The sequence below is a fragment of the Carya illinoinensis genome, chromosome 6 (assembly GCF_018687715.1).
Source record: "Carya illinoinensis cultivar Pawnee chromosome 6, C.illinoinensisPawnee_v1, whole genome shotgun sequence".
NCBI classification, from domain to species: domain Eukaryota; kingdom Viridiplantae; phylum Streptophyta; class Magnoliopsida; order Fagales; family Juglandaceae; genus Carya; species Carya illinoinensis.
In genome coordinates this window covers 268,501-293,117 of record NC_056757.1, presented here as the reverse complement: position 1 = coordinate 293,117, position 24,617 = coordinate 268,501, and the positions used below count along the sequence as shown (strand labels likewise).

Below are 24,617 nucleotides of genomic sequence, written 5' to 3'. Positions count from 1 at the left end.
CACTTCCACTAGTTTCATAAACATCCTTAGGCTATTCCCTATCAATCCTGAGTCTTGGTTTGTCTCCATTCAAAAGTGGGTATTTTACAACCTAAGACCACAGTAAAATTTCACTGTTACGTTGCTTTTCTTCCACCGTTTGCAACGCCGCGAGCTTTCTAAAAATACCATTTAGTGCTGTAAGTATTTTGCAAACTCTACTTTTAGATTTAAATATATTTTGCTCATTCAATAAATATTAGTTGTTGGTTGGCTGATTTTGGACTGAGTCCCAGGAGTTCGGGGGTCGGATGGATTGAGGACGGAGTGCTTGGTTTTGGTTGCTTATGATTGCTTGATTATTTGAACTATAAGGCGTGAGTTGCATATTGTGTTTATGTACATTTTGTTTTAATTGAGAAAATCCCGTTTTATTGGCGTAAATGAGTTTCGGGTGCGTGTGTCTCACGAGCCCAAGTCGGGATGGGTTATTATCTCGGTGGAGCTCCTCTGGTCACTCGAGAGTGGATAAAACTGAGTGACATCCCTTGAGTTGTTGCAGGGCGACAACCGGATGGCCTGGCTAGGTACGCGCTGGGCGCGAGTCTGGGCATCACTCGTTTAGGTGTCACACGCGTAATCGTTACCTGCGGTGTGGCACAGAGCCAGGGTGTGCGGATGATCCCTAGGGGAGATCATGGTGCATGCATAATCGGATTGTTTTTATGGTATTCGGATTTGGGCCATTATCTGGGATAATGGCAAGAATATACTAAGGCTTCTGATCCATTTTCTGGGAAAATGGTGGTTTGGGCCATTATCTGGGATAATGGCGAGACTTGGTTTTAAGGATATGTTTTTGTGGGCCAAATGGGTTTTTTGGGCGTGCGTGGAAAAAGTATGATTTTATGGCGGATGTGCATGAGTTTTTCTTTAATGCATATTGTTTGAGTTTTATATGTTTTTATCTAGTGGTGTTTGGAGTTTGTTTACCTGTGACACCATTTTTGGTTCCGTAGATTTTGGTGCAGAGTTCAACGAGGAAGAGGAGGCTGAGCCCGAGGATGCGGCTCTGCCAGAGTTCTGAGTGGAGTTTATGTTTTCTATTTGGCTTTGATATTATGTTTGTGTTTTGTAATATTTATTTATGTATGTTTGAACAGCTTTGTATCAAACAAGAAAAATTCTAGTACTCAGTTATAGACTTTGCTATCCGCTGCATGTTTCTCGTGCATATTCGTGGCTTATACACACACTTGGCACACGTCGATAGGGTGGTGACCCGTGATGTCATTATCCAGACGTCTCAATTTTTCCGTGTCCGTGCATGGGGATTTGGGGGTGTCACAGGTGGTATCAGAGCGGTTTGGCTCTGGGTAAAACCACATGTCCCGTAGGTAGTACCAGGATGTTTTTAATGTTGTGTTTTAAAAAAATTATGTTAAGTAAAGTTGTTATTTGATTTGTTTTGACTTGTTTTATTTGTTTGAGTTTGGTTGCTTGTTTTTATTTATTTAGTTATGTTTTTGCAAGCTGGTTTCTTTTTGTTTCTTGTTATGTGGTGTTGGTCTTTGGCTTTTGTTTTTGTTTGTTGTTGGTTTTATTTATTTTTGTTTTCTTAAAGGAGGTCAAAGGTTGTGGTGGCAGGAAAAATGGTGAGACCAAGGAAATCTACTCAGGAGCCACGGGACAATATATCAAGAGATGACTCCATAGCCCAAGCAATACGGCAGATGATGGAGTTTATGCAGCAGAATTTTAGGCCACAGCAGACAGGGTCTTGGCCACAACAAGGAGGACCTTGGCCACAACAAGGGGGTCCCTGGCCACAACAAGGAGGGCCTTGTCCCCAACAATGAGGGCTTTGGCCATAACCAGGAAGTCCTTGGCCACATCAGGGAGGGCCTTGGCTATACCCAGGAGGATCTAGTAGCATGGTGCAAGCCGGATGCACCTATAAGCGCTTTCTGGCGCATAGGACTCCACACTTCACTGGAGAAGAGGATCCACTTCAAGCTGGAAAGTGGATCAAGGACTTGGAAAGAACTTTTGAGGTGTGTGGTTGCACCGAGGCGCAACAAGTACTCTACGCCAGCTATCTGTTGCAAGGCACCGCTTCTGATTGGTGGGATACCAAAAGGGTGATGCTGGAATCAGAATTGGGATCTTTCACCGCTGTGACCTGGCAGCGCTTCAAGAAAGAGTTTAATGATCACTTCTTTCCCGCATCTGTAAGGAAGCAAAAGGTAAGAGAGTTCTCAAATTTGGTCCAAGGAGGCACGACATTGGAACAGTACGCCCGAAGATTTATAGAACTTGGGCGGTTTGCTCCCCACCTCATCGCCACAGAGGAGATGCGAGCTGAGCGTTTTCAGGAGGGACTACGCCCTGATATATGCCGTATGGTGGTCAGTCACCGGATATCCACTTTTCAGGACTTAGTGGATGTGGCCACCCTTATAGAGCGAGAGAATAATCTGAGTATAGGCTCCCCTCCAGGGCATAAGAGGCGGAGTTTTTCTGGTGAAGGAAGTAGCTCGGGTTCGCCTTAGAAATTTGTTCAGCGGACCGGAACTCGACCGCAAGCATCCTCTGGTGTTCGCATGGGAGGACGTGTGCCAGTTTGCGGAGTTTGTAATAGAGCCCATGTGGGTGAGTGCCCTTCTGGTGGGGCTCGATGTTATAATTGTGGCCAGCAGGGTCACTTTGCTCATGAGTGTCCAAGACAAGTTCAAGGAAGCCGTGAAGGTAGACGCGGTAGAAGAACAAATCCAAGGCAAGCAGTGCAAGCCCGGGTTTATGCTGTCATACCCGGAGATGTGGATGATAAGGCACCAGCGACCCATGATGCTGGAGTAATTACAGGTATGGATTAATTTAATTTAATTTTATGTTGGATTTAATTCTTGGTGTATTTGGTTTCTCCTTTGTTTTTGGATTTCATGGGTTAATGTGTTTGGTTCAGGGAGAGTCCGTTTATATGAGTTTTATGCTTGTACTTTGTTTGATTCGGGTGCTTCACAGTCATCTGTATCTTCCACGTTTGCGCGGATGTGTAATTTGGTCACGGAACCTTTGCCAAAGTCATTGGTAGTGGCTTTACCCGATGGTGAAATGGTCTGGTGTTCCAAGGTTGCGTTAGGATGCCCGTTAACTTTTGATGGAAGGTTCTTGGATGTTGATTTGGTGGTGTTTAAGCTGTTGGGTTTTGATATCATCCTCGGGATGAATTGGCTATACCGATATTCTGCGAGTATTAATTGCAGAAGTCGGATAATTACCTTTCAGCTTTCAGATGGTGATTGTCTGGAATTTGCGGAAAGTAAGTTAAAAGAAAAGTCGGTAATTATATCGGCAATTCAAGCGAGAAGAGAGATTGCATGGGGAGCGGATGCATTCTTAGTTCAGATGGTGTCTACGCCATCTGAGAAGAAGTCTTTGGTAGACATTCCAGTTGTGGAAGAATTCCCCGATGTGTTTGTGGATGACTTGCCTGGACTACCCCCCGTCCAATAAATGGAGTTTGTTATAGACTTGGAACCTGGAGCGGCTCCTGTACATAAAGCTCCTTACCGCATGGCACCGACTGAATTAAAAGAGTTGAAGACTCAGTTGCAAGAGCTGGTAGATAAGGGGTTTATTCAGCCTAGTACTTCGCTGTGGGGTGCACCAGTTCTGTTTGTTAAAAGGAAAGATGGAACCCTCCGTATGTGCATCGATTATCGGGAATTAAATAAGGTGACTATCAAAAATAAATATCCTTTCCTGCGGATAGATGATTTATTTGATCAGCTTCAAGGAGCAGTCGTGTTCTAGAAGATTGATTTGAGGTCGGGATACTACCAGCTGAGGATTAGAGACAAGGATGTGCCCAAAACTGCTTTCAGGTCGAGATATGGGCATTATGAATTTAAGGTGATGCCGTTTGGGTTAGCTAATGCCTCTGCTACTTTTATGGATTTAATGAATCGAGTATTTCAACCTTATCTGGATTCCTTTGTGGTAGTATTCATTGATGATATTCTAATTTATTCTCGAGATATTGAAGAGCATGTGTATCATCTTCGTCTGGTACTTGGAAAATTGAGAGAACACCAGTTGTACGCCAAGCTCAGCAAGTGTGAATTTTGGTTGGAGGAAGTTAGATTTCTTGGGCATGTGATTTCCCGAGACGGAGTGGCTGTTGATCCTAGTAAGGTGGAAGCCATTTTGTCATGGCAGCATCCGACTACAGTGCGCGAGATCCGGAGTTTCTTAGGACTTGCCGGATATTACCGAAGATTTGTGGACGGTTTTGCTCGCCTATCCGGACCTCTCACAGCTTTGACTCGGAAGAATACAGAATTTGTTTGGTCAGATAAGTGTGAGAGAAGCTTCTAAGAATTGAAGAGCAGGTTGACGACGGCACCAGTGTTAGCGCTTCCGGAACCGCATAAGCCATTCGTAATCTTCAGCGATGCGTCTAAATTTGGATTGGGTTGTGTCCTTATGCAGGAAGGACGGGTTGTTGCCTATGCATCTCGTCAGCTAAAGGACCATGAAAAGAATTATCCGACACACGATTTGGAATTGGCTGCGATTGTTTTTGCTCTCAAGATCTGGCGGCACTTTTTGTATGGGGAAGCATGTGAGGTATACACCGATCACAAGAGCTTGAAGCACTTGTTTTCCCAGAAAAATATGAACATGAGGCAGAAGCAATGGTTGGAGTTAATCAGTGACTACCAGTGTGAGATCAAGTATCATCCAGGGAAGGCAAATATAGTTGTTGATGCTTTGAGCCGAAAATCGCACTTGGAAGATGAAGCCGAGCCGTCAGAATTGGATTCTTTGCTTTGTGGGATGAGAAGGCTCCTTATGGAAAGTTCACAGCAAGAAGAGATTTTATCTTCAGTTCTTGATATTCGGGTAACTGATTTTGAAGAATTGAAAACTCTTCAAAGGAAGGATCCGAAGCTGCTGAATATCAGGAAAAGAGTCAGAAAATCTCGAGGGCCGTTGCACTATAGTATGGATAAAGATGGAATACTTCGGTTTTGAGATCGCAAAGTGGTCCCCAAAGATTCAGAATTCAAGGAGCGGATCATGGCAGAAGCTCATGCGGCCCCTTATTCAGTTCATCCCGGCAGTACGAAGATGTACCGAGACTTGAAGAAAAATTATTGGTGGGATGGAATGAAGAGGGATATTGTCTTGTATGTTGAGAAATGCCACACATGCCGTCAAGTCAAGGCCGAGCATCAAAGACCCGCAGGTATGCTCCAACCCCTCCTTATTCCTGAGTGGAAATGGGATGACATCACGATGGACTTTGTAGTGGGTTTGCCGAGAACGCCTAGTGGGAAAAATTCTATTTGGGTGATTGTTGACCGGTTAAAGAAGAGTGCTCATTTCTTGCCTGTTAATAACACTAATTCCTTAGGTAAGTTGACACGCTTGTATGTGAAAGAAATAGTGCGGCTGCATGGCATACCAAAGAGTATAGTGTCGGATCGAGACCCAAGGTTCACGTCGCAGTTCTAAAAGAGTTTGCAGGCAGCTTTGGGTACTAAGTTGAAGTTCAGTACTGCGTATCACCCACAAACAGACGGCCAATCAGAGCGCACCATTCAAACCCTTGAAGACATGTTGCGAGCATGTGTCATGGAATTTCAAGGGTGTTGGGAAAACCATTTGCCGCTCATAGAGTTTGCATATAATAATAGCTTCCATGCAACCATTCAGATGGCTCCCTATGAAGCTCTTTACGGGAGGAAGTGCAGATCGCCCTTGTGTTGGGATGAAGTCGGGGAGAGTAAGATTATTGGACCCAAAATAATTCAAGAGATGCAAAGCCAAGTTCAGATCATCAGGGATAAAATGGCGGCAGCTCAGAGTCGTCAGAAAAGCTACGCTGATACCAGGAGGAGAGAGTTATCTTTTGAAGAAGGTGATTGGGTTTATCTCAAAGTCTCTCCCATTAGAGGTGTTAAGCATTTTGGTAAGAAGAGGAAACTGGATCCGAGGTATGTCGGCCCTTTTCAGATTCTGGAGAAGGTAGGGTCTATCACCTATAGAGTTGCTGTGCCAGAGTATTTTGGGGATATTCATGATGTCTTCCACGTATCGTCCTTGAAGAAGAGCTTTGGACAACAAGAGCCACGCTTTGTCGACCCAGAGAGTATTCAGTTGCAACCGGATCTCACTTATAAGGTTGTTCCGTCGCAGATCATGGATTGGAAGGAGCAACAGTTGAGGTCCAAGACGATACCTTTGGTTAAGGTGGCATGGGGAGATCTGTTAGTTCAAGACTTCTCTTGGGAGCGAGTAGTGGACATGAGGGAACAATACCCATACTTGTTTGAGTAAAGACGGTACATTTCTTAATCTTGGTCACAGATGGTTTGTGTGATATTATGTGGCTTGTTTTAAGTTGGTGATTGATCTTGCAAATTTCGAGGACGAAATTTGTTTTAAGGGGGGAGGATGTAACGACCCGCTTTTACGTGCTTTTTTCACTGAAGGGTTGTTTTTAATTTAATTAATATATTAGTTTATTTATTTTAAATTATTGTGTTTTAAATTAGTTTTTAATTTATTTGATGCGGTGTTTAATTTATTTAGTTGTTTTACGGTTTTTAATCTCGTTTTCGGCAGATCTGTTTTATTTTCCAGATTGAAGATTGGACCTCATTTCTTCCCTCCATCTTTTCTTTTCCCTTTTTCCTTTTTCTCTTTTTTCTCTTTTCTTTCTTTTTTCCTTTTTCTTTTTCTTTTTTTTCTTCCTTTTCCCTCCCCTCCCGCGCGACCCCCCCTCCCCCGTCCGTCTCTCTCTCTCTCTCTCTCTCTCTCTCTCTCTCTCTCTCTCTCTCTCTCTCTCTCTCTCTCTCTCTCTCTCTCTCTCTCTCTCTCTCTCTCTCTCTCTCTCTCTCTCTCTCTCTCTCTCTCTCTCTCTCTCTCCTTCACGTCGAAAGCTTCACCTGCCCAGATCCACCGCCGCCGGCTACCGTGTGGCACACCACCCCCACCAAAATCTTCCCCTCCCTCCGGTGAACCACCCCACAAAATTTCACCACCAATGGAGCCGCCGTTTAGCCGGAAAAAGCCCATCAAGCCACACGATTTTTGCTCCGATCTGCTGCCGTCGCTCTACCTCCGGCCACCACCTCTTCACCACTTCATCACCGACTCCTTGCCGTCCTAACCCACCCATTTTCGGCCTCTAACAGTCACTGGAACAGCTCCCATGAGCTAGTTTCCGTTTTGGGCATTTCGACCCTTCCTCTGCAGTTTTCACCGCCACCCACGGCCAAACTCCACTTCCACTAGCTTCATAAACATCCTTAGGCTATTCTCTATCAATCCCAAGCCTTGGTTTGTCCCCGTTCAAAAGTGGATATTTTACAACCCACGGCCATAGTGAAATTTCACTGTTACGTTGCTTTCCTTCTGCCGTTTGCAACGCCGCGAGCTTTCTAAAAATACCATATAGCGCTGTAAGTATTTTCTAAACTCTACTTTTAGATTTAAATATATTTTTCTCATTCAATAAATATTTATTGTTGGTTGGCTGATTCCGGACTGAGTCCGAGGAGTTCGGGGGTCAGATGGATTGAGGACGGAGTGCTTGGTTTTGGTTGTTTGTGATTGCTTGATTATTTGAGCTATGAGGCGTGAGTTGCATATTGTGTTTATGTGCATTTTTTTTTAATTGAGAAAATCTCATTTTATTGGCGTAAATGAGTTTCGGGTGCGTGTGTCTCACGAGCCCAAGTCAGGATAGGTTATTATCTCAGTGGAGCTCCTCTGGTCACTCGGGAGTGGATAAAACTGAGTGACATCCCCTGGGTTGCCGCATGGAGATGACCGGATCGCACGATACGGTAACGCTGTCGTGTCGACTTCGTGGTCCCTAGAGTGGCGGGGACTAGAGGATGGCCTGGCCAGGTACGCACTGGGCACGAGTCTGGGCATCGCTCGTTTAGGTGTCACACGCGTAGTCATTATTGCAGTGTGGCACAGAGCCAGGGTGTGCGGATGATCCCTAGGGGAGATCATGGTGCATGCATAATCGGATTGTTTTTATGGTATTTGGATTTGGGCCATTATCTGGGATAATGGCGAGGATGTACTGAGGCTTCTGATCCATTTTCTGGGAAAATGGTGGTTTGGGCCATTATCTGGGATAATGGCGAGACTTGGTTTTAAGGATATGTTTTTGTGGGCCAAATGGGTTTTTTGGGCGTACGTGGAAAAAGTATGATTTTTATGGTGCATGTGCATGAGTTTTGCTTTAATGTATATTATTTGAGTGTTATATGTTTTTATCTAGTGGTGTTTGGAGTTTGCTTACCTGTGGCACCATTTTTAGTTCCGTAGATTTTGGTGCAGAGTCGAGGAGAAGGAGGAGGCTGAGCCCGAGGATGCGGCTCTGCCAGAGTTCTGAGTGGAGTTTATGTTTTCTATTTGGCTTTGATCTTATGTTTGTGTTTTGTAATATTTATTTATGTATGTTTGAACAGTTTTGTATTAAATAAGAAAAATTCTGGTACTCAGTTATTGACTTTGCTATCTGCTGCGTATTTCTCGTGCACATTCGTGGCTTATACACACACTTGGAACACATCGATAGGGTGGTGACCCGTGATGTCATCATCCGGACATCTCGATTTCCCCGTGTTCGTGCATGGAGATTTGGGGGCGTCACATAAACACTTAAAATCAAATATCAAAATTCAAGCACTTATAAAGGAAACAATTAATTCTTAAACCAAACTTATTATTTAATACCTTGCCTTGTCCAGTGTCCACCCCTTCTCATAATATTGTCACTTTTTCTCCATGTAATTTTGCATGACATGATGTGTTTTACTTGCATGATCAGAGCTCATAAATTACATCTATTGTAAGCTAAGATTTGGAACAAATATATTGAACAATTGTGAACAATTTACATTATTGGTCTGTCAGTGGGCATCTCTATAAAATCGTCACTCTGATAGTTATTGGGAAACATTTTACTTAAACAGAGATGAGGATTAAAAAAAAAAAAAGGCTCTATACATTATTCACTTGCTTCGAATAGCTCAAGTCTGAAGCAATCTACATTTACAATTTTTTAACCACACAAAATATCCTAATTCTTGTGAGCGTCAAAGTCATCTTATGAGTGTCAAACCAATAGCGCTGACTATAAGAGTCGAGGGTACTCCAAATTTGAGATGGCTCCAAAAGGATAAAGTGTACCTGAGGTGTGGAGCTTTGTTGAAGATCAATGAAGCTGCTGAGGTGGAGAACCAGGAAGCACAGTCACCTTCACCTGCATCACCATTGAATGGCAGGTCAGCAAAGAAAGGGAAGCAGTCATGTGAAGAAATGGGAGAACAATTCTGAGGAATAAAGCTCTGTCCTATGTGCAGCTCTGTCCTATGTGCAGGCCACCTCCAGGCCATGCTTTTTTTTTGTTTGTATTACATTTCCATTTCTGTAAAAGCAGTGTGTGCAAGGTAGTGGTAGGATGTACGAGTTACAGACTCTTGTATGCTAGTGACACATATGTAAGTATATATAAAGGGCAGGCCCTTCTGTACAGAAACACACAACAAAAATCAAATACACAGAAACAATTTTATTTCTGTTCCTACCTTCGTCATTCTACTAAGCTTCTTCTTTTTGGTATCCTTTTCATACATTCAGTAGCATTTTTCATTTGTTATATGGTATCAGAGCTGAGGCTATGGAGGAACACAGTTTAGAAAGTCACAACCAAAACCAAAACTCAAACCCAACCAAAGACCCTGCCCATCCAAGCAGTCCATACTACATTGGCACAAATGATGGGACTGGCTCCATGCTTGTTACTCATAGCTTGGATGCCAGTAACTATTACTCATGGGCTCGATCAATGAAAAGAGCTTTGAGAATCAAAAATAAGCTTGGCTTCATTGATGGAAGTCTATGTGAGCCAACTGACCCAAATGACCCTCTCATGGAACATTGGCTGCGTTGCAATGATGTTGTAATCACTTGGATGCAAAACACCATGGCTCTTGATATCAAGTGCAGCACAGTATATGCAGAAACAGCACATAAACTTTGGCTTGAGTTAGAGCAACGTTTTGCACAACAAAATGCACCTCGAATTTTTGAGATCAAACAAGCTGTAACTATGCTGATGCAAAACCAAGATGTTGTAAGTGTTTACTTCTCCAAACTCAAAACCTTACTTGATGAGCTTTTGAACTATGAGACAATTCCAAGTTGCAGCTGTGGAGGCTTGAAAACTGTTGTACAAAACCAACAAAGGGATTAGGTTATGAAATTCCTAATGGGTTTGAATGATTCCTATAAGGGAATCAAAGCTCAAATTCTCTTAATCAAACCCTTCCCTAGTCTTAATGAGGTTTATTCCATAATACAACAAGAAGAAAAAAGGAGGGAAATATCCACTGAGGGATCTGTCCATGAATCTATGGCACTATTTACTCGAGGCAATCACAAGGAGGGTGGTAAATCAAACACTACTACACAAAGGAGGGATCGATACTATTGCTCCTTTTGCAAAATTGCAGGACATTCTCTAGATAGATGCTTTAAGGCTAACCCAAACAAACCAGTTTGCTCTCATTGTCAAATACCAGGTCATACTGCAGATAAATGCTTTAAACTACATGGATATCCACCAACTCACAAGTTTGATGGAAGGAACAGACCCTCAGCAAATCAAGTCACTGCATCTTCAGCTTCTGTTCATGATTTGGAAAATGACAAGTCTCAAGTGTCCTTAAGCCAAGAACAATATTCACAGCTTCTGGCTTTGCTCAAACCAGCAGCAGGTCCCTCAGCCAACAATGCCCAAAGCCTTTTTGCCTCTGATGAAAATGTCCATCAAGCTTCTGGTACACCCTCACTATGCTTATCTATTTTTAACTCCAAGCCTTCAAATAAATTGGATGTCCCTTGGATCATTGATACAGGAGCAACAGATCACATGATCTGTTCTCCTTCACTGTTCTCATCAATCCAATCACAAACCTCTTTTTCTGTTGCTCTACCTAATGGAGATGTTGCTGCTGCTACTCATATGGGATCAGTAAAAGTCACAAACTCTCTAACCCTTCATAATGTTATTTGTGTTCCTAGTTTTACTTACAACTTAATCTCTGCCAGAAAATTAACTCAAAACCTTCATTGTTGTTTGATTTTCTTCCCCCATTTCTGCTACATACAGGACCTTTCAGTTTGGAAGACGATTGGCATGGGTGAAGTGAGGCAGGGGCTGTACCACATGCTGCAAGGGGAGGTCTCTCCCTCAGCCTTGTTAGATGCCTTGAGCAAAATGAGTCCATTATCTTCTTTTCCTATTTCTGCTTCAGTCACCAGCAATGAACAAAACTTTGATGTTTGGCACTATAGACTAGGACATTCTTCTTACTCAGTTTCTAATATAGATGGTGAAGTTCATTTTTCCAAGATTCCAAATGAAAAACCTTGCTCCATATGCCCTCTAGCCAAACTACACAAACTACCTTTTCCTCTAAGCATACACAAAACATAAAAGTGTTTTGAACTGTTACATTGTGACATTTGGGGCCCTTGCAATGAGATTGGCAGTGATGGATCAAAATATTTCTTGACTATTGTAGATGACTTCAGTAGATGTACCTGGGCTTACATGTTAAAACTAAAATCTGATGCAACCACAACGCTTCAAAGTTTCTGTGCTATGATAGAAACTCAGTTTGAGACCAAAGTAAAAATCATTCGGAGTGACAATGGGGGGGAGTTTAACATGAAGGATTTTTATCTCAAAAAGGGCATCATACATCAAAGGAGCTGTGTTGAAACACCTCAACAAAATGCTATGGTGGAAAGAAAACACCAACATATTTTAAACACAGCAAGGGCATTGAGGTTTCAAAGTGGAATCCCCTTAAGATATTGGAATCATTGTATTTTGACTGCTGTGTATTTGATAAACAGGATACCTTCACCTGTACTAAGCAACAAAAGTCCATATCAAATTCTCTTTGACAAAATCCCAAATTACACACACCTTAAAGTTTTTGGTTGCTTAGCCTTTGCCACTACCATTGTCAATGGAAGGCATAAATTCGACCCTAGAGCAAAAAGGTGTGTGTTCATAGGGTATCCTTTTGGAATTAAAGGATACACTTTACTGGAACTTGAAACCAAGAAGATATTCATCTCTAGAAATGTGATTTTCTATGAAAATGTTTTCCCTTACAAAGATGAGACCTTCACAAAAACTCATGAGCAACTAGACCAAAGCAATATCAGCTTCACTCAAATCCCTACCATTTTTACAGAATCTATCACAGCTCCTCCAAACATTTCTCAAGAAGTAGAAGCAAATTCTCAAAATACCATATCTGAACAAGAAGTTTCTGACACCCCTCAAATCGAGTCAGAAACTAGCTCTCAAGACCTTCCCACTCATCACCATCCATCAAATATAACTCACTTGCCTAGGAGATCAACAAGGAATCGAAGAACACCTTGCCATTTGCAGGATATCATATGTCAGCAGGTCTCTTCTCTTCACCCATCTCAAATGTTGAACAAACAGAAAGGCAAGAGTCCATCAGGTAATCCTTACCCTCTTAGTGATAGTATTTCATATGAAAAACTTTCCAATTTACATAGAGCCTTTGTTGTTTCCATTACCTCTCAAATGGAACCTAAAACTTATCAAGAAGCAAAAGGTTCACCTGAATGGTGCACAGCTATGAAAGCTGAAATAGAAGCTCTTGAACTAAATGACACTTGGGACTTGGTCAAATTACCACCTGATAAGGAAGCAATTGGGTGTAAATGGGTATATAAAGTTAAGTATAAAGCTGATGGGAGTGTAGAGACATATAAGGCAAGGTTGGTAGCAAAGGGATATACCCAACAAGAAGGACTAGACTACCATGAAACTTTCTCACCAGTGGCTAAACTTGTCACTGTCAGAACACTTCTAGCTGTAGCAGCAATAAAGGGATGGGGACTTTTCCAATTTGATGTAAACAATTCATTTTTGCATGGTGACTTCGATGAGGAAGTCTACATGGAACTTCCTCCTGGGTATTGTAATGCAGATAGCAAGAAGGTGTGCAAATTGAACAAAAGTCTATATGGACTAAAACAAGCATCACGGCAGTGGTACTCTAAGCTCTCAAATTTCATTACTGAGCAAGGATTCACTCAATCCAAAGCTGATTACAGCTTGTTCACCAAAAGGACTAAGGATTCATTCACAGCCATATTGGTATATGTGGATGATATCATAGTAGCTGGTGATTGCATTAAAAGTATCAACTACCTCAAGACTTCCCTTCATGAAAAGTTCAGAATCAAGGACCTAGGCAAGTTGAAATACTTCCTAGGAATTGAGGTGGCCAGGACCGAGGATGGGATTCATGTATGCCAGAGAAAGTATGCTCTGGATATTCTAAATGATTTAGGAACTATTGGATCCACACTTGCTAGGATCCCTATGGAACAAAACATCAAGTTAAGCAAGGAGGAAGGGGAGTTACTTCCAGAACCTACAATGTATAGAAGGTTAGTTGGTCGATTACTATACTTGACAATAACTAGGCCTGATCTTTCATATGCAGTCCAGTTATTAAGCCAATTCATGGATAGCCCTCGGGTCCCACATCTACATGCAGCACACAAGATCTTAAGGTACATCAAGAGGGCACCAGGCCAAGGGTTATTCTATCCAAGAAACTCAAAACTACAGCTACATGGATATAGTGATTCAGACTGGGGAACTTGCCCTGATAGCAGGAGGTCTGTGACAGGCTACTGTGTGCTAATTGGTGAATCATTAGTGTCTTAGAAGTCCAAGAAACAGCATGTTGTTTCTAGGTCCTCATCAGAGGCAGAGTATAGGGCCATGGCCAATGTGTGCTGTGAATTGACATGGATGAAATACTTATTTGAGGAGTTGCATATTGAACATCCTCAAGCAGCTTTCCTATACTATGATAACAGATCAGCTTTGTATATAGCCACCAATCCAGTCTTTCATGAGAGGACCAAGCATATAGAACTTGACTGCCATTTAATTCGAGACAAGATACAAGAAGGGAGCATCATCACTGAACATGTACCCAGCAAATCACAAGTGGCAGACATACTAACCAAGGCTTTGGACTCTCAAACCTTTTACTCTTGTATGTCCAAGATGGGAGTAGCAGATATCTACTCTCCACCTTGCGGGGGGCTGTTGAAGATCAATGAAGCTGCTGAGGTGGAGAACCAGGAAGCACAGTCACCTTCACGTGCATCACCATTGAATGGCAAGTCAGCAAAGAAAGGGAAGCAGTCGTGTGAAGAAATGGGAGAACAATTCTGAGGAATAAAGCTCTGTCCTATGTGCAGCTCTGTCCTATGTGCAGGCCACCTCCAGGCCATGCTTTTTTTTTTGTTTGTATTACATTTCCATTTCTGTAAAAGCAGTGTGTGCAGGGTAGTGGTAGGATGTACGAGTTGCAGACTCTTGTATGCTAGTGACACATATGTAAGTATATATAAAGGGCAGGCCCTTCTGTACAGAAACACACAACAAAAATCAAATACACAGAAACAATTTTATTTCTGTTCCTACCTTCGTCATTCTACTAAGCTTCTTCTTTTTGGTATCCTTTTCATACATTCAGTAGCATTTTTCATTTGTTATAAGCTTGGCGAGCCTGTTCACACACTATTAAGTTGGTAGCTGATCCTAATACTGAGAGGTTCCCAGCTATCGTGTTGACCCAAGCTAAAATAAGCCATGCCTTTTTCTCATCAGCTGTGGAAATTACAACTGCAGATGCTGCCACTTTTCTTCCAAGTAAGAGAACTGTATGGTAGAAGAATGAGTTATAAGCAATCCCGATAAAAATAGTTGAAAATGGCCTTTATAACACTGATCAATAATGGTTTAGATTAGGGATATATAGCCATGTAATCATAAATCAATGGTATAGAGATTTTTTTCCAAACGGAAAGAACTCATCATTAGTATGAATCTTTAGAACACGCACAACAAATAACATACAACATACAGTACCAAGTTTAAAACATATCACCCAACTCGTCAATCAATTCAATTGGATAAAATGTTTTTTAAATAATTATTTCAATTTTGTTTTTATTCCAAAGTGGCTTCAATAAAGTAGGACAACTAAAATTTATTTTCTTACCGAAATTCATGGATGAATTTAAGTTTTATTAATATGTGGATTTGAAATAATCAAGTATAAGTTGCTATATATGTGCATTCAAAAGACAATGTTTTTGTAGGAGTAAAATACTTAAGAGCTGAAATGAATCGTGTTTTGTTAAAATTCATATCAAGCAATATATAGCAGCAATCTTCCAGACTTAAAATCCCTTGATACTTTTTAAAAGCAACCTAGATACTTTTACGTGAAAGCGCTCTGAGCAAGTTCCCACTAGAGATGCAATTTAAACCACAAAAAACGTATTTAATCAAGACCAAATTATTTATGAAAAATAACCTCATAGTCAATGCTGTAAAAATAACCCTTGCTTCTTTTGTGATTATTTATTTTCAATATTAAGTGCCTTTGGGTTTTGGATATGTGATGCAACTTACATCACCATCAATATTCTATCATGAATTGCTTACGTTGATTTGGTTATACAAAATTAAACTATCTTATTTCATCTCATCTTATATAATTATTACAATTTTTTTAAATTTCTATACAAAATATAATAAATAATTTAACTTTTTTGTCAATTAATCATTGGAAAAAGAAAACGAATCTCTTCTCATAGTGTTTTAGGTTACTGTTTATTATATGGCTGCAGCGAATTAAAAAGCACCACATTAACACCTCATTACCGGCGGTTTCTATTACAACGTTTTAGTTTTCGCCTCAAAAAGGCCTATGCCTTGCAGTGTTTGTACATTATTCACTTGCTTAGAATAGCTCAAGTCTGAGGCAATTTATATTTACACTTTATTAACCACACAAAATATCCTAATTCTTGTAAGCATCAAAGTCATCTTATGAGTGTCAAACCAATAGCGGTGACTATAAGAGTCGAGGGTACTCCAAATTTGAGATGGCTCCAAAAGGATAAAGTGTACCCGAGGTGTGGAGCTTGGCGAGCCTGCTCACACACTATCAAGTTGGCAGCTGATCCTAATAATGAGAGGTTCCCAGCTATCGTGCTGACCCAAGCTAAAATAAGCCATGCCTTTTTCTCATCAGCTGCGGAAATTAAAGCTGCAGATGCTGCCACTTTTCCTCCAAGTAAGAGAACTGTATGATAGAAGCATGAGTTATAAGCAATCCCGATAAAAATAGTTTAATGACCTTTATAATGTTGATCAATAATGGATTAGATCAGGGATATATAGCCATGTAATCCTAAATCAATGGTATAGAGATTTTTCCCCAAACTGAAAGAACTCATCATCAGTACGAATCTTTAGAACACGCACAACAAATAACGTACAGTACCAAGTTTAAAACATATCACCCAACTCGTCAGTCAATTCAGTTGGATAAAATGTTTTTTAACTAATTATTTCAATTTTTTTTTTATTCCAAAGTGGTTTCAATAAGGTACGACAACTAAAATTTATTTTCTTATAGAAATTCGTGGATGAATTTAAGTTTTATTAATATGTGGATTTGAAATAATCAAGTATAAGTTGCTATATATGTGCATTCAAAAGACAATGTTTTTGTAGGAGTAAATACTTAAGAGCTGAAATGAATTGTGTTTTGTTAAAATTCATATCAAGCAATATATAGCAGCAATCTTCCAGGCTTAAAATCCCTTGATACTTTTTAAAAGCAACCTAGATAGTTTTATGTGAAAGAGCTCTGAGCAAGTTCCCACTAGAGATGTAGGTTAAACCACGAAAAACATATACAATCAAGACCAAATTGTTTATGAAAAATAACCTCACAGTCAATGTTGTAAAAATAACCCTTGCTCCTTTTGTGATTATTTATTTTCAATATTACTTGCCTTTGGGTTTTGGATAAGTGATGTAACTTACATCACCATCAAATCCACAAAGGAGCTTAGTAGTGGCAATGAGATCACACATTGCAAGAGAAGTTCCAGAGTTTCAAGCGTGTCTTTGACTTCGAGGAATTCTTGGATTGTGGTCAATGCATCAACAATTTCAAAATCTCTAACAAGGTAATAGATATATAGATGCATAGACTTCTGAATTTTATAGACTAATTGGTATCTTAATATTTTGGTGGTAAGAGACAATAATTTCAATACACTAAATCTTTTGACCATGTTAGTGTGTCTGAAACATATCAGTGAGCCTTTCATTTAGAAAAGGCCATGTTTAGGAGACAATGGGATGTAATAGGTGGGATACTAGTGGCACGAGTAACACTAGTCCACCACTTACATCCCTCACACCAAATAGGAGGGTGAAAAACATACAACCTAATCAGTCAGCACCTTGCTCACAGATACAATATTAAGTATGGTAAATCAGATCATAGGGTGGCAAACTGCACAAAGGGTGGGAAGTATGGAAGAGATTGTTGTTGAGGCCGATAGTCTTGTTGATGAGGATTTAGGTGTTGTGGATTTCGAGCCTATTTATAACGATGGGTCAAAGGGTGACCTAAAGAGGAGTTCGTCCAAGGAGACAATGGTCCTATGTTAATAGTTCATATAGCACACTATATGCCTCATAAGATAGAGGTTAATGATGGGTTGCACAACATGTTTCTTTCAACCTAATTAGTGGAGGTAAGGTTTGTAAACTAGTGATTGATTCAAGTAACTACAAGATTCAAGAATGAGGTTTCCAAGGAAGTAGTCAAAAAGTTGAACTTACAGACAGAGGTACATTTTAGTTGTTACAGATTGGCTTGGCTTCACAAAAGGATGAGGTAACAGTTTCTAAATGTCGCTTTGTTTTCTTTTATTTTATTTTTTTTCTATTGGTTCAAAATATAAAAATAACCTTTGGTGTGATGTCATTAAGATGGATGCGTGTGATCTTTTGTAGGGTAGACCTTGGCAATATGATACTGGTGCCATTCAAAGTGACAAGTGAAGCACTTACTGTTTTACCTTTGAGAATGTTAAGGTTGTCTTTTTACCTAGTAAAAATGCAAACCTACTATGGGAAACGAAATGTATTTCTTGACAAGCAAAATGTCTATAAGGGAAGAAGAACTGACAGGAGAGAATGAAGTTGTGGAAGTGAATAATGTTTTGGGCAATTCTATTACATTATTCAAGCAAATGATATGCTAGAGTATGAGGTGATAGGCTGAAGATGAGATGCTAGTGAATTTTAGGAAAACTAAATGTGTAGGTTTTGCTGGGATTGAAATTTTTTTGTCAAGTTTTCTTGAGAAAATTGTTGATTTTGGATTCAAATGTTGTTAGAAGAGCTCGATTTTCGGAGGTTAGTGACTGTTGGCTTCTATCAATTTGATGCAAAAATTTCAATCTTAGTGAGTTTACAAGCACAAGAGTGATGTTGAATAAAAAGAAGAGACTGATCCAGCATTCAAAGGATTGAAGCAAAGACTTTCAAAATTTGAGGGTGAATTCTCCCTAACCTGAGGAGCTTAGGAGTAAGGAGGATTTTGGATTAAGGAGGATTTTGGGAAAGGAGAAATTAGCACAGCAAGAGAAAAAGGCCCTAAGCCCAAGTAGTGGTTCGAAACTCCACATTCACGCTCTTAGGGCTATCGGATTAGGGGAATTTCCCCTTCATTACTAGAGGTGCAATTGTGTGAAATTCTTTACTAAGAGTTTGTACATCCTCGAGATTAGTTGGCACTTTGTCCCAGACACCTTGTGCCGTGATTGAGAGACAAACCTCCGTGAGGGATCTAACCATTATTGCAATTATTCAAGTCTTCATAAATAATTAAGAAGGTGCCAAATTGTGTAAGAGTGGAAGTTAAAAAAACATTTTCAGATTGAAAGGTTTGCTTAGAAGAATGATGGCACACTCTCAACTTGAGTGAGATTTGAACATGCATGTGAAAATATCAAGTATTTAAAAGGGAGTATGGGAACAATCGAAAACACAAAGCATGTAAAGAAAATGGTAAATTCTTGTATTGGTCCATAAGGTTTAGTTTAATTTCAAGTGGTTTCTAGGGTTCATTTTTCAAGAACAATGATGAAATGGATAACACAAAAATACATGGAAGAAATCCAACAGCATACCAGTCGGTACGTTTGAAGCCAAATTTGACAAGATGAGTATGATTATAGCCAGGAGTGCTATCCCACTAACCCGATCAATTTGTGCATAGGGCTCCATTAAGTCCCATAGAGTACTTGGGATGCCAGTTTTGTTGAAGCCATCAACTGTGATAAACATTCCGCAGAAGAAAATTAACAGCAAATAGGAGACCTGGCAATGAACAGAAATAGACTTCAGATATAACTCTCGAACAAGCAATCCACATTCCTTATCTACTACAAGAATGCTATAATATTTTCAAGTTCCACCAATAGTTGAAGGGAAAAATAATAAGAAGAAAGAGCATCAGTTAACAGATTATACCTTTTCAAGGCATGACCTAGCATCCTTGAAATCAAGAACCACAAGAGCAAGTGCAGCAGTAATTGCAGTCCATGACATATTCAGACCCATAAGCAAAGCAATCAACATCCCTATCGTGACAAGGTAAATACATGACTTCCACAACATCCTTTTCCATCTCATGATCAAATCTTCCTTTCCTTCTGAAGACTGTACAGAAAGTGTGTCTCTTAGAGTCTCCACCGATGCACCATTGTGTGAAGTAGTGGTTTCTTCCCTTTTTTGAGAAGATGCATCATTTGCCACTTCTTTTGATGCATTAGAATTTCTGGCAGACTCCAACATATCACTATGAACACTGTGGATATCATTCTCACTGGAAGTTAATCTGTTTCTAACGGTCTCAACATTGCCCATGTTCCCATATAAGTTGGGAGGGCTTTGCACATTTATAACTTCCGTTGTAGACTTCCATTCCTGAGAACTCAAGGATGTAAAATGTGACATGGTGGCTGGTGAAAAGCGATGAGAATTCAAGTCATCCTCTGCAACAACTTCTATAGCTGCATCTTCTTCATCTTTTGGAATAGATAGCAAACTCCAGTACATGCATATAAGAATTACACCATTGGCAACAACTCCCAAGAGCATTGCAGGGAGAATGCCAATTAGAAAATTTCCAAATGATATCTTACTCTGGATAGCTATAACCAAGTTTTGGGGGTTGCCAATTGGAGTTACTGAAGACCCAATATTCGCACTAGATGCCAAAGCAAGAAGGAAAGGATGAGGTGGGAGTTTACGTTGCCTCGCAATTTTCAAAACAAACTCGGTCAAAACTACACAGGAGGTGTCATTAGTGAAAAATGCACTTGAAATGGCAGAAATCAGGCAGATTCGGAAGATTAAGTCCTTGGCTCCTTTACTCTTCCACGAGAGCAACTTTCCCAAGTATTTGAACATATCAGCCCTTTCAAGATAGACACTGACAAGCATTGTCCCAAAAAGGAGACCAAGTATTGGGAGATCAATTGCATCATATGCTTGATTTGGAGTTATGATTCGAAATATAACCATCAGCATGGCCCCTAGGAGGGACCCTGCAGTCCTCCCAATTGGTAGAAAAGGAACTGAGGGGAAAACTGCCAAAACCCAGAATATTGCGAAAGCAAGGGAGCCTAGAACCACATTCACAGAAGTAGCTAAGACCATCTTTTCGGCTTCGTAAGCCAAAATACTCTACAGCTCCAAGGGCTCAATATATTAATGAAATTCCACAGCTGACAGCATCTTACCATATAACAACTGAAAATTAAATTTCTAATACATTAAGCGCACTAACATGATAGCAAAATTCATTGAAGAACTACGACCACATAGCTGGAAGGTAAAGACTAAGCTCAAAAAAAATCTAGGAAGATACAAATGCATAGATGTTGCAGCTTCGAATACTCTATAATTAATAAACTAATAGAACATAAGCCCATGGTCAAGTAATACAAGAGATCAACATGTTCTTCTATTATGAACTGCTTACGCTGATTTGGTTATACAAAATCAAATTATCTCATCTCATATCTTATATAATTATTATAAATTTTTTCGAATTTATATACAAAATACAATAAATAATTTAATTTTTTTAAATCTCAATACAAAATTAATATTAAAAAATTATATTATAATAATATTTTATATAATTTTTCATCTCACTCATCTCAACTCTATAATCAAACAAGGAAGAAAAGAACTCAAGATTCATATTGAAAGCAAAATCCAGACGAAATGAATTGTTTCAATTTTTCTGTTTTCAACTTTCCAAGACACGTCAAATCTACTCCATTTGATATGAATATATATTATCTATTAATAGTAATAAAATAGTAGATTAATAATAATGAAATAATAGTGAATAATTTATAATGAAAAATTCTATTCATCATTTTCATATAACACACAATATATTTTTTTATTTAATTTTTTTCTTTTAACAAATATTTAAAACATAAATAATGAATAGAAGAATCTAATTTATTTAAGAAGAATAAACCAAACGAACTGACCGACGAGACTTGGTTCGTCAACAGAAAGTATTATTCAGCTATTTTCAGAAAATCTTAGTGAGATTCCGATCTCAGTCTCAGAATATCCAGAATCAGAAGTTTTCTACATACATTAAAGAAATGTGAGGGAATGCATAAGAAGTCAATATATATGAAGCCGCTCTTAAATTTCACAAGAGATTTGAGACGGTATGACTCGCACAAGTCAAAATCTATAGGTAGTGAAGTGCGATTTCGATAGCCGTTTCGGTGGATTTCTAAGCTAAATCCCGAGACAATTTCTAACCTGAGATTGAGGAACTGAGATCTCACATGTAACCTCTGAACTGAACAAAGAGGGAGTTGAAATAATCTGCAACTTTCAAAATTACAAGTACCGTCCGCTTGTAAAAGTTGAAACCAGAGTCGAGAGAAAGAAGGTAGTTGAAACGAAGCCGCCTAATTGTAGCCTCAAATGTCAATCCCTTGAGTCACGACTTCTTCGGAAACGAAAAAGAAAGGAAACGTTAAAAAAGTTTTCGTTTCTCGTCACACGTTATGCGACAGTCGGCGGGCCTAGTCTGTTTTTTTGTGCCTCTGTTTTAAATGGGGCGGTGTTCGGTTGACTTTTTCGTATGAAGTGCGCTTGCTTTCTTGGAAGCAACCACACATGATAGACACCTTATTTTTTACTTCAACCGCAGTGCTTTTTTAAGTTTTTTTAATTTTGTAGTGGCAAGTGATACTGTACTCACTTTGTTCTTATTTTTCTTTTTCTTTTTTTATCTTCTCGGACATTTTAGAATGTGATTACCGTAGTTAATTACTTTTGTTCTATTCTGTTTTTTATTGGAAGCAACCACACATGATAGACACTTTATTTTTGTCGTCAACCGCAGTGCTTTTTTTAGTTTTTTTAATTTTGTAATGGCAAGTGATACTGTACTCACGTTCCTCTTATTTTTCTTTTTTTGTTTTCTTCCCGGACATTTTAAAATGTGATTACCGTAGTTAATTACTTTTGTTCTATTCTGTTTTTTATTGGAAGCAACCACACATGATAGACACTTTATTTTTGTCTCAACCGCAGTGCTTTTTTTACGTTCTTTTAATTTTGTAGTGGCAAGTGATACTGCGCTCATGTTCCTCTTATTTTTCTGTTTCTATTTTCTTCCCCGACATTTTAGAATGTGATTACCGTAGTTAATTACTTTTGTTCTATTCTGTGTTTTAATGTTTTTATTCTAAATTAAGTACAAATAAATTTAAAGCTCAGTGTCATGGTTAAAAAAAAAACAGTATTTTTCTCAAGATATTACTTTTTTTCTTTTATTTTCTATTTAATTTCTTTGTCGAAAGAGACATATGTCCCCAATTATACATGTGATGTGACACATTTTGAGTGGCTATCATTGCTCCAATGACATTAATAGGTGTGATTTTTTTTTTTTATTAAAGAAGGCAGACGGTACCTCTAGTTTTGTTAATAAATCTCATTTCCTACCGACAAGTACCATGTATAAAAAGAAGAAAAATGCTAATTGCAAGCGAGAGAGGAAGTCGTCGAGCAGTTGGGTCCTACGAGTCCTTAATGAAATGGTACGTATCGTGCAAAATCTTCTTCCTCCTTTCGTCTCCCCTCTTATCTTCTCCATCTTCTTCCTTCATCTTCTTCCTTTCTTCGTCTTCTTCGTCTCACCTCATCTTCTCCTCCCTTTGCTCAAACACCATTTCTCTTCTATTGAACCCACTGACCTTGCTTCAGTGATGTATGCAACGAAAGAAGAAAAGCATCTGTGATTTTGAAGACCCAGTCGCCCCTTTTGCACAAATCACACTTTTCAATCCTACCCATAACCAACTCTTCGATTTTCAGGCCGAGACGAGCCCGGAAGCACAAGCGCAAGCTCAAGAGTGTGCCCTCCAAAGCTCAGTCCATTCCTTTTTCACCAAGAATCGAGAATTTCTTCGCTGGAAATTATATTGCCTCTTGTAAGTTTTGATTCTTTATGACCAGGATTTCGTTGAAGTCATTTGGTGATAGAGAAATGTTGGCTATGGAAACTTTTTAAGTCTCACCCAAATGTTTGCTTGGTCATAGTCTCAAATTCAATGAAATCAAGAAGTAAGTCGAGTTCTGAAACCTTTTTTAGATGAGGGGTTCAGGGTAATGGCTATTAATCCGAATTATGATTGTATATTCAAGAATACTCATGCGGAAGTGTGGTTTGATAGGCTAAGGAAAGGGATTGTGGATCCTGGGTGTTTTTTTTTGGGTGAATGTTGCTCGTCTATAGGCTCTCGAAACAGACTTCGAATCTGACTCCAATCAACCGAATAAAATACCGATTGCAGCAACACAATGAAATTAAATCCAGACCTTCCACTCAGCCTGGAAACAACTCTTGAGACTAGGTAAGGGTCATTGTGCCCCCACTTGTTCCCATCAAAAGTCAGTGCAAATTCTTCAATGAACTTGTAAAGCAGTGGATGATCTGCCTTTTTCATCTACACACGAAGACGACTCAACCCAAAGATTTACCTTTTTCATCTACCCACTTGAAAACGAAGACGAGAGACCCATGCGAAGAAGAGAGACTGACGAAGAAGACGACCACCTGATGTCTTTCTTTCTTTTTTTTTTTGTCTTTTTTATTATTAATTTTTAATTTAATTGACGTGGCCTGCGCGCTTACCCCGCATTTGCATCTCCCGATTGACTGTAGCAGGATTGTAAAAAGAAATCTTTGAGGTCACAAAATCATAAAACCTAAGGTTTGAAAATAAAACTATCAAGTTATCTATAATACATTTTTATGTATGCTAATAACACTAATCTAGGCATCTTTTTACAAGGTATGTAGAAACAAGAAAACTATCTACACCAAAAGAAGGCAAACCACATTTATCAAGTGTAAAAACACCTACCAATAGTTTTGAAAGCATGGATATAGAAAAGAAAAAGGCATTCTAACTACTGCCTTTATATCAACAAGACCATCTGTAAGGAAATTTCCTTATCTGAAAATGTGTTCAATTTTAAAATGGAAGTGGGATGGTAAGGTGATAATTGATGCTCAACTTGT

General features: G+C 39.5%; 2 protein-coding genes and 1 long non-coding RNA gene across 7 annotated transcripts; 2 read left to right on the top strand and 1 right to left on the bottom strand.

The window, feature by feature from the left end:
• The first annotated feature begins 9,123 nt into the window (after positions 1-9,123).
• On the top strand, positions 9,124-10,270 carry LOC122313597. The gene is made up of 2 exons (XM_043128745.1): positions 9,124-9,299; positions 9,685-10,270. The coding sequence occupies exons 1-2, from the start codon at positions 9,124-9,126 to the stop codon at positions 10,268-10,270; spliced, it is 762 nt and encodes a 253-aa protein (XP_042984679.1).
• A 5,529-nt stretch (positions 10,271-15,799) lies between these two features.
• Positions 15,800-22,106, bottom strand: LOC122314069 (silicon efflux transporter LSI2-like). Of its 5 annotated transcripts, none has more exons than XM_043129458.1 (4): positions 21,839-22,106; positions 19,511-20,779; positions 19,168-19,357; positions 15,800-16,253 (listed from the first exon to the last, which is right to left on the bottom strand). In XM_043129458.1, exons 2-4 carry the CDS (start codon positions 20,699-20,701, stop codon positions 15,991-15,993), a joined length of 1,644 nt encoding a protein of 547 aa, XP_042985392.1. In that variant the 5' UTR covers positions 20,702-20,779; positions 21,839-22,106; the 3' UTR covers positions 15,800-15,990. The 5 variants fall into 5 exon arrangements, with proteins under 5 accessions (XP_042985392.1, XP_042985393.1, XP_042985390.1 ...); XM_043129459.1 differs by having other exon boundaries at positions 19,511-20,728; XM_043129456.1 differs by having other exon boundaries at positions 19,511-20,794; positions 21,839-22,105.
• A 939-nt stretch (positions 22,107-23,045) lies between these two features.
• LOC122314070 lies at positions 23,046-24,338 on the top strand. Its single transcript, XR_006243591.1, has 2 exons — positions 23,046-23,130; positions 23,408-24,338. It is a non-coding gene; the product is annotated as an uncharacterized LOC122314070 (long non-coding RNA).
• Positions 24,339-24,617: the final 279 nt, after the last annotated feature.

Excerpts from the sequence above, each read along its gene's own strand:
- LOC122314069 (XM_043129458.1), bottom strand. The coding sequence starts at position 20,701 with ATGGTCTTAGCTACTTCTGTGAATGTGGTTCTAGGCTCCCTTGCTTTC. Across the intron at positions 19,358-19,510 it reads CTAGGTCATGCCTTGAAAAG|GTCTCCTATTTGCTGTTAAT; the intron begins GTATAATCTGTT and ends GTTCATTGCCAG. Across the intron at positions 16,254-19,167 it reads GGCTTCAAACGTACCGACTG|TTCTCTTACTTGGAGGAAAA; the intron begins GTATGCTGTTGG and ends TCTATCATACAG.
- LOC122313597 (XM_043128745.1), top strand. The coding sequence starts at position 9,124 with ATGAGTGTCAAACCAATAGCGCTGACTATAAGAGTCGAGGGTACTCCA. Across the intron at positions 9,300-9,684 it reads GCATCACCATTGAATGGCAG|AGCTGAGGCTATGGAGGAAC; the intron begins GTCAGCAAAGAA and ends ATATGGTATCAG.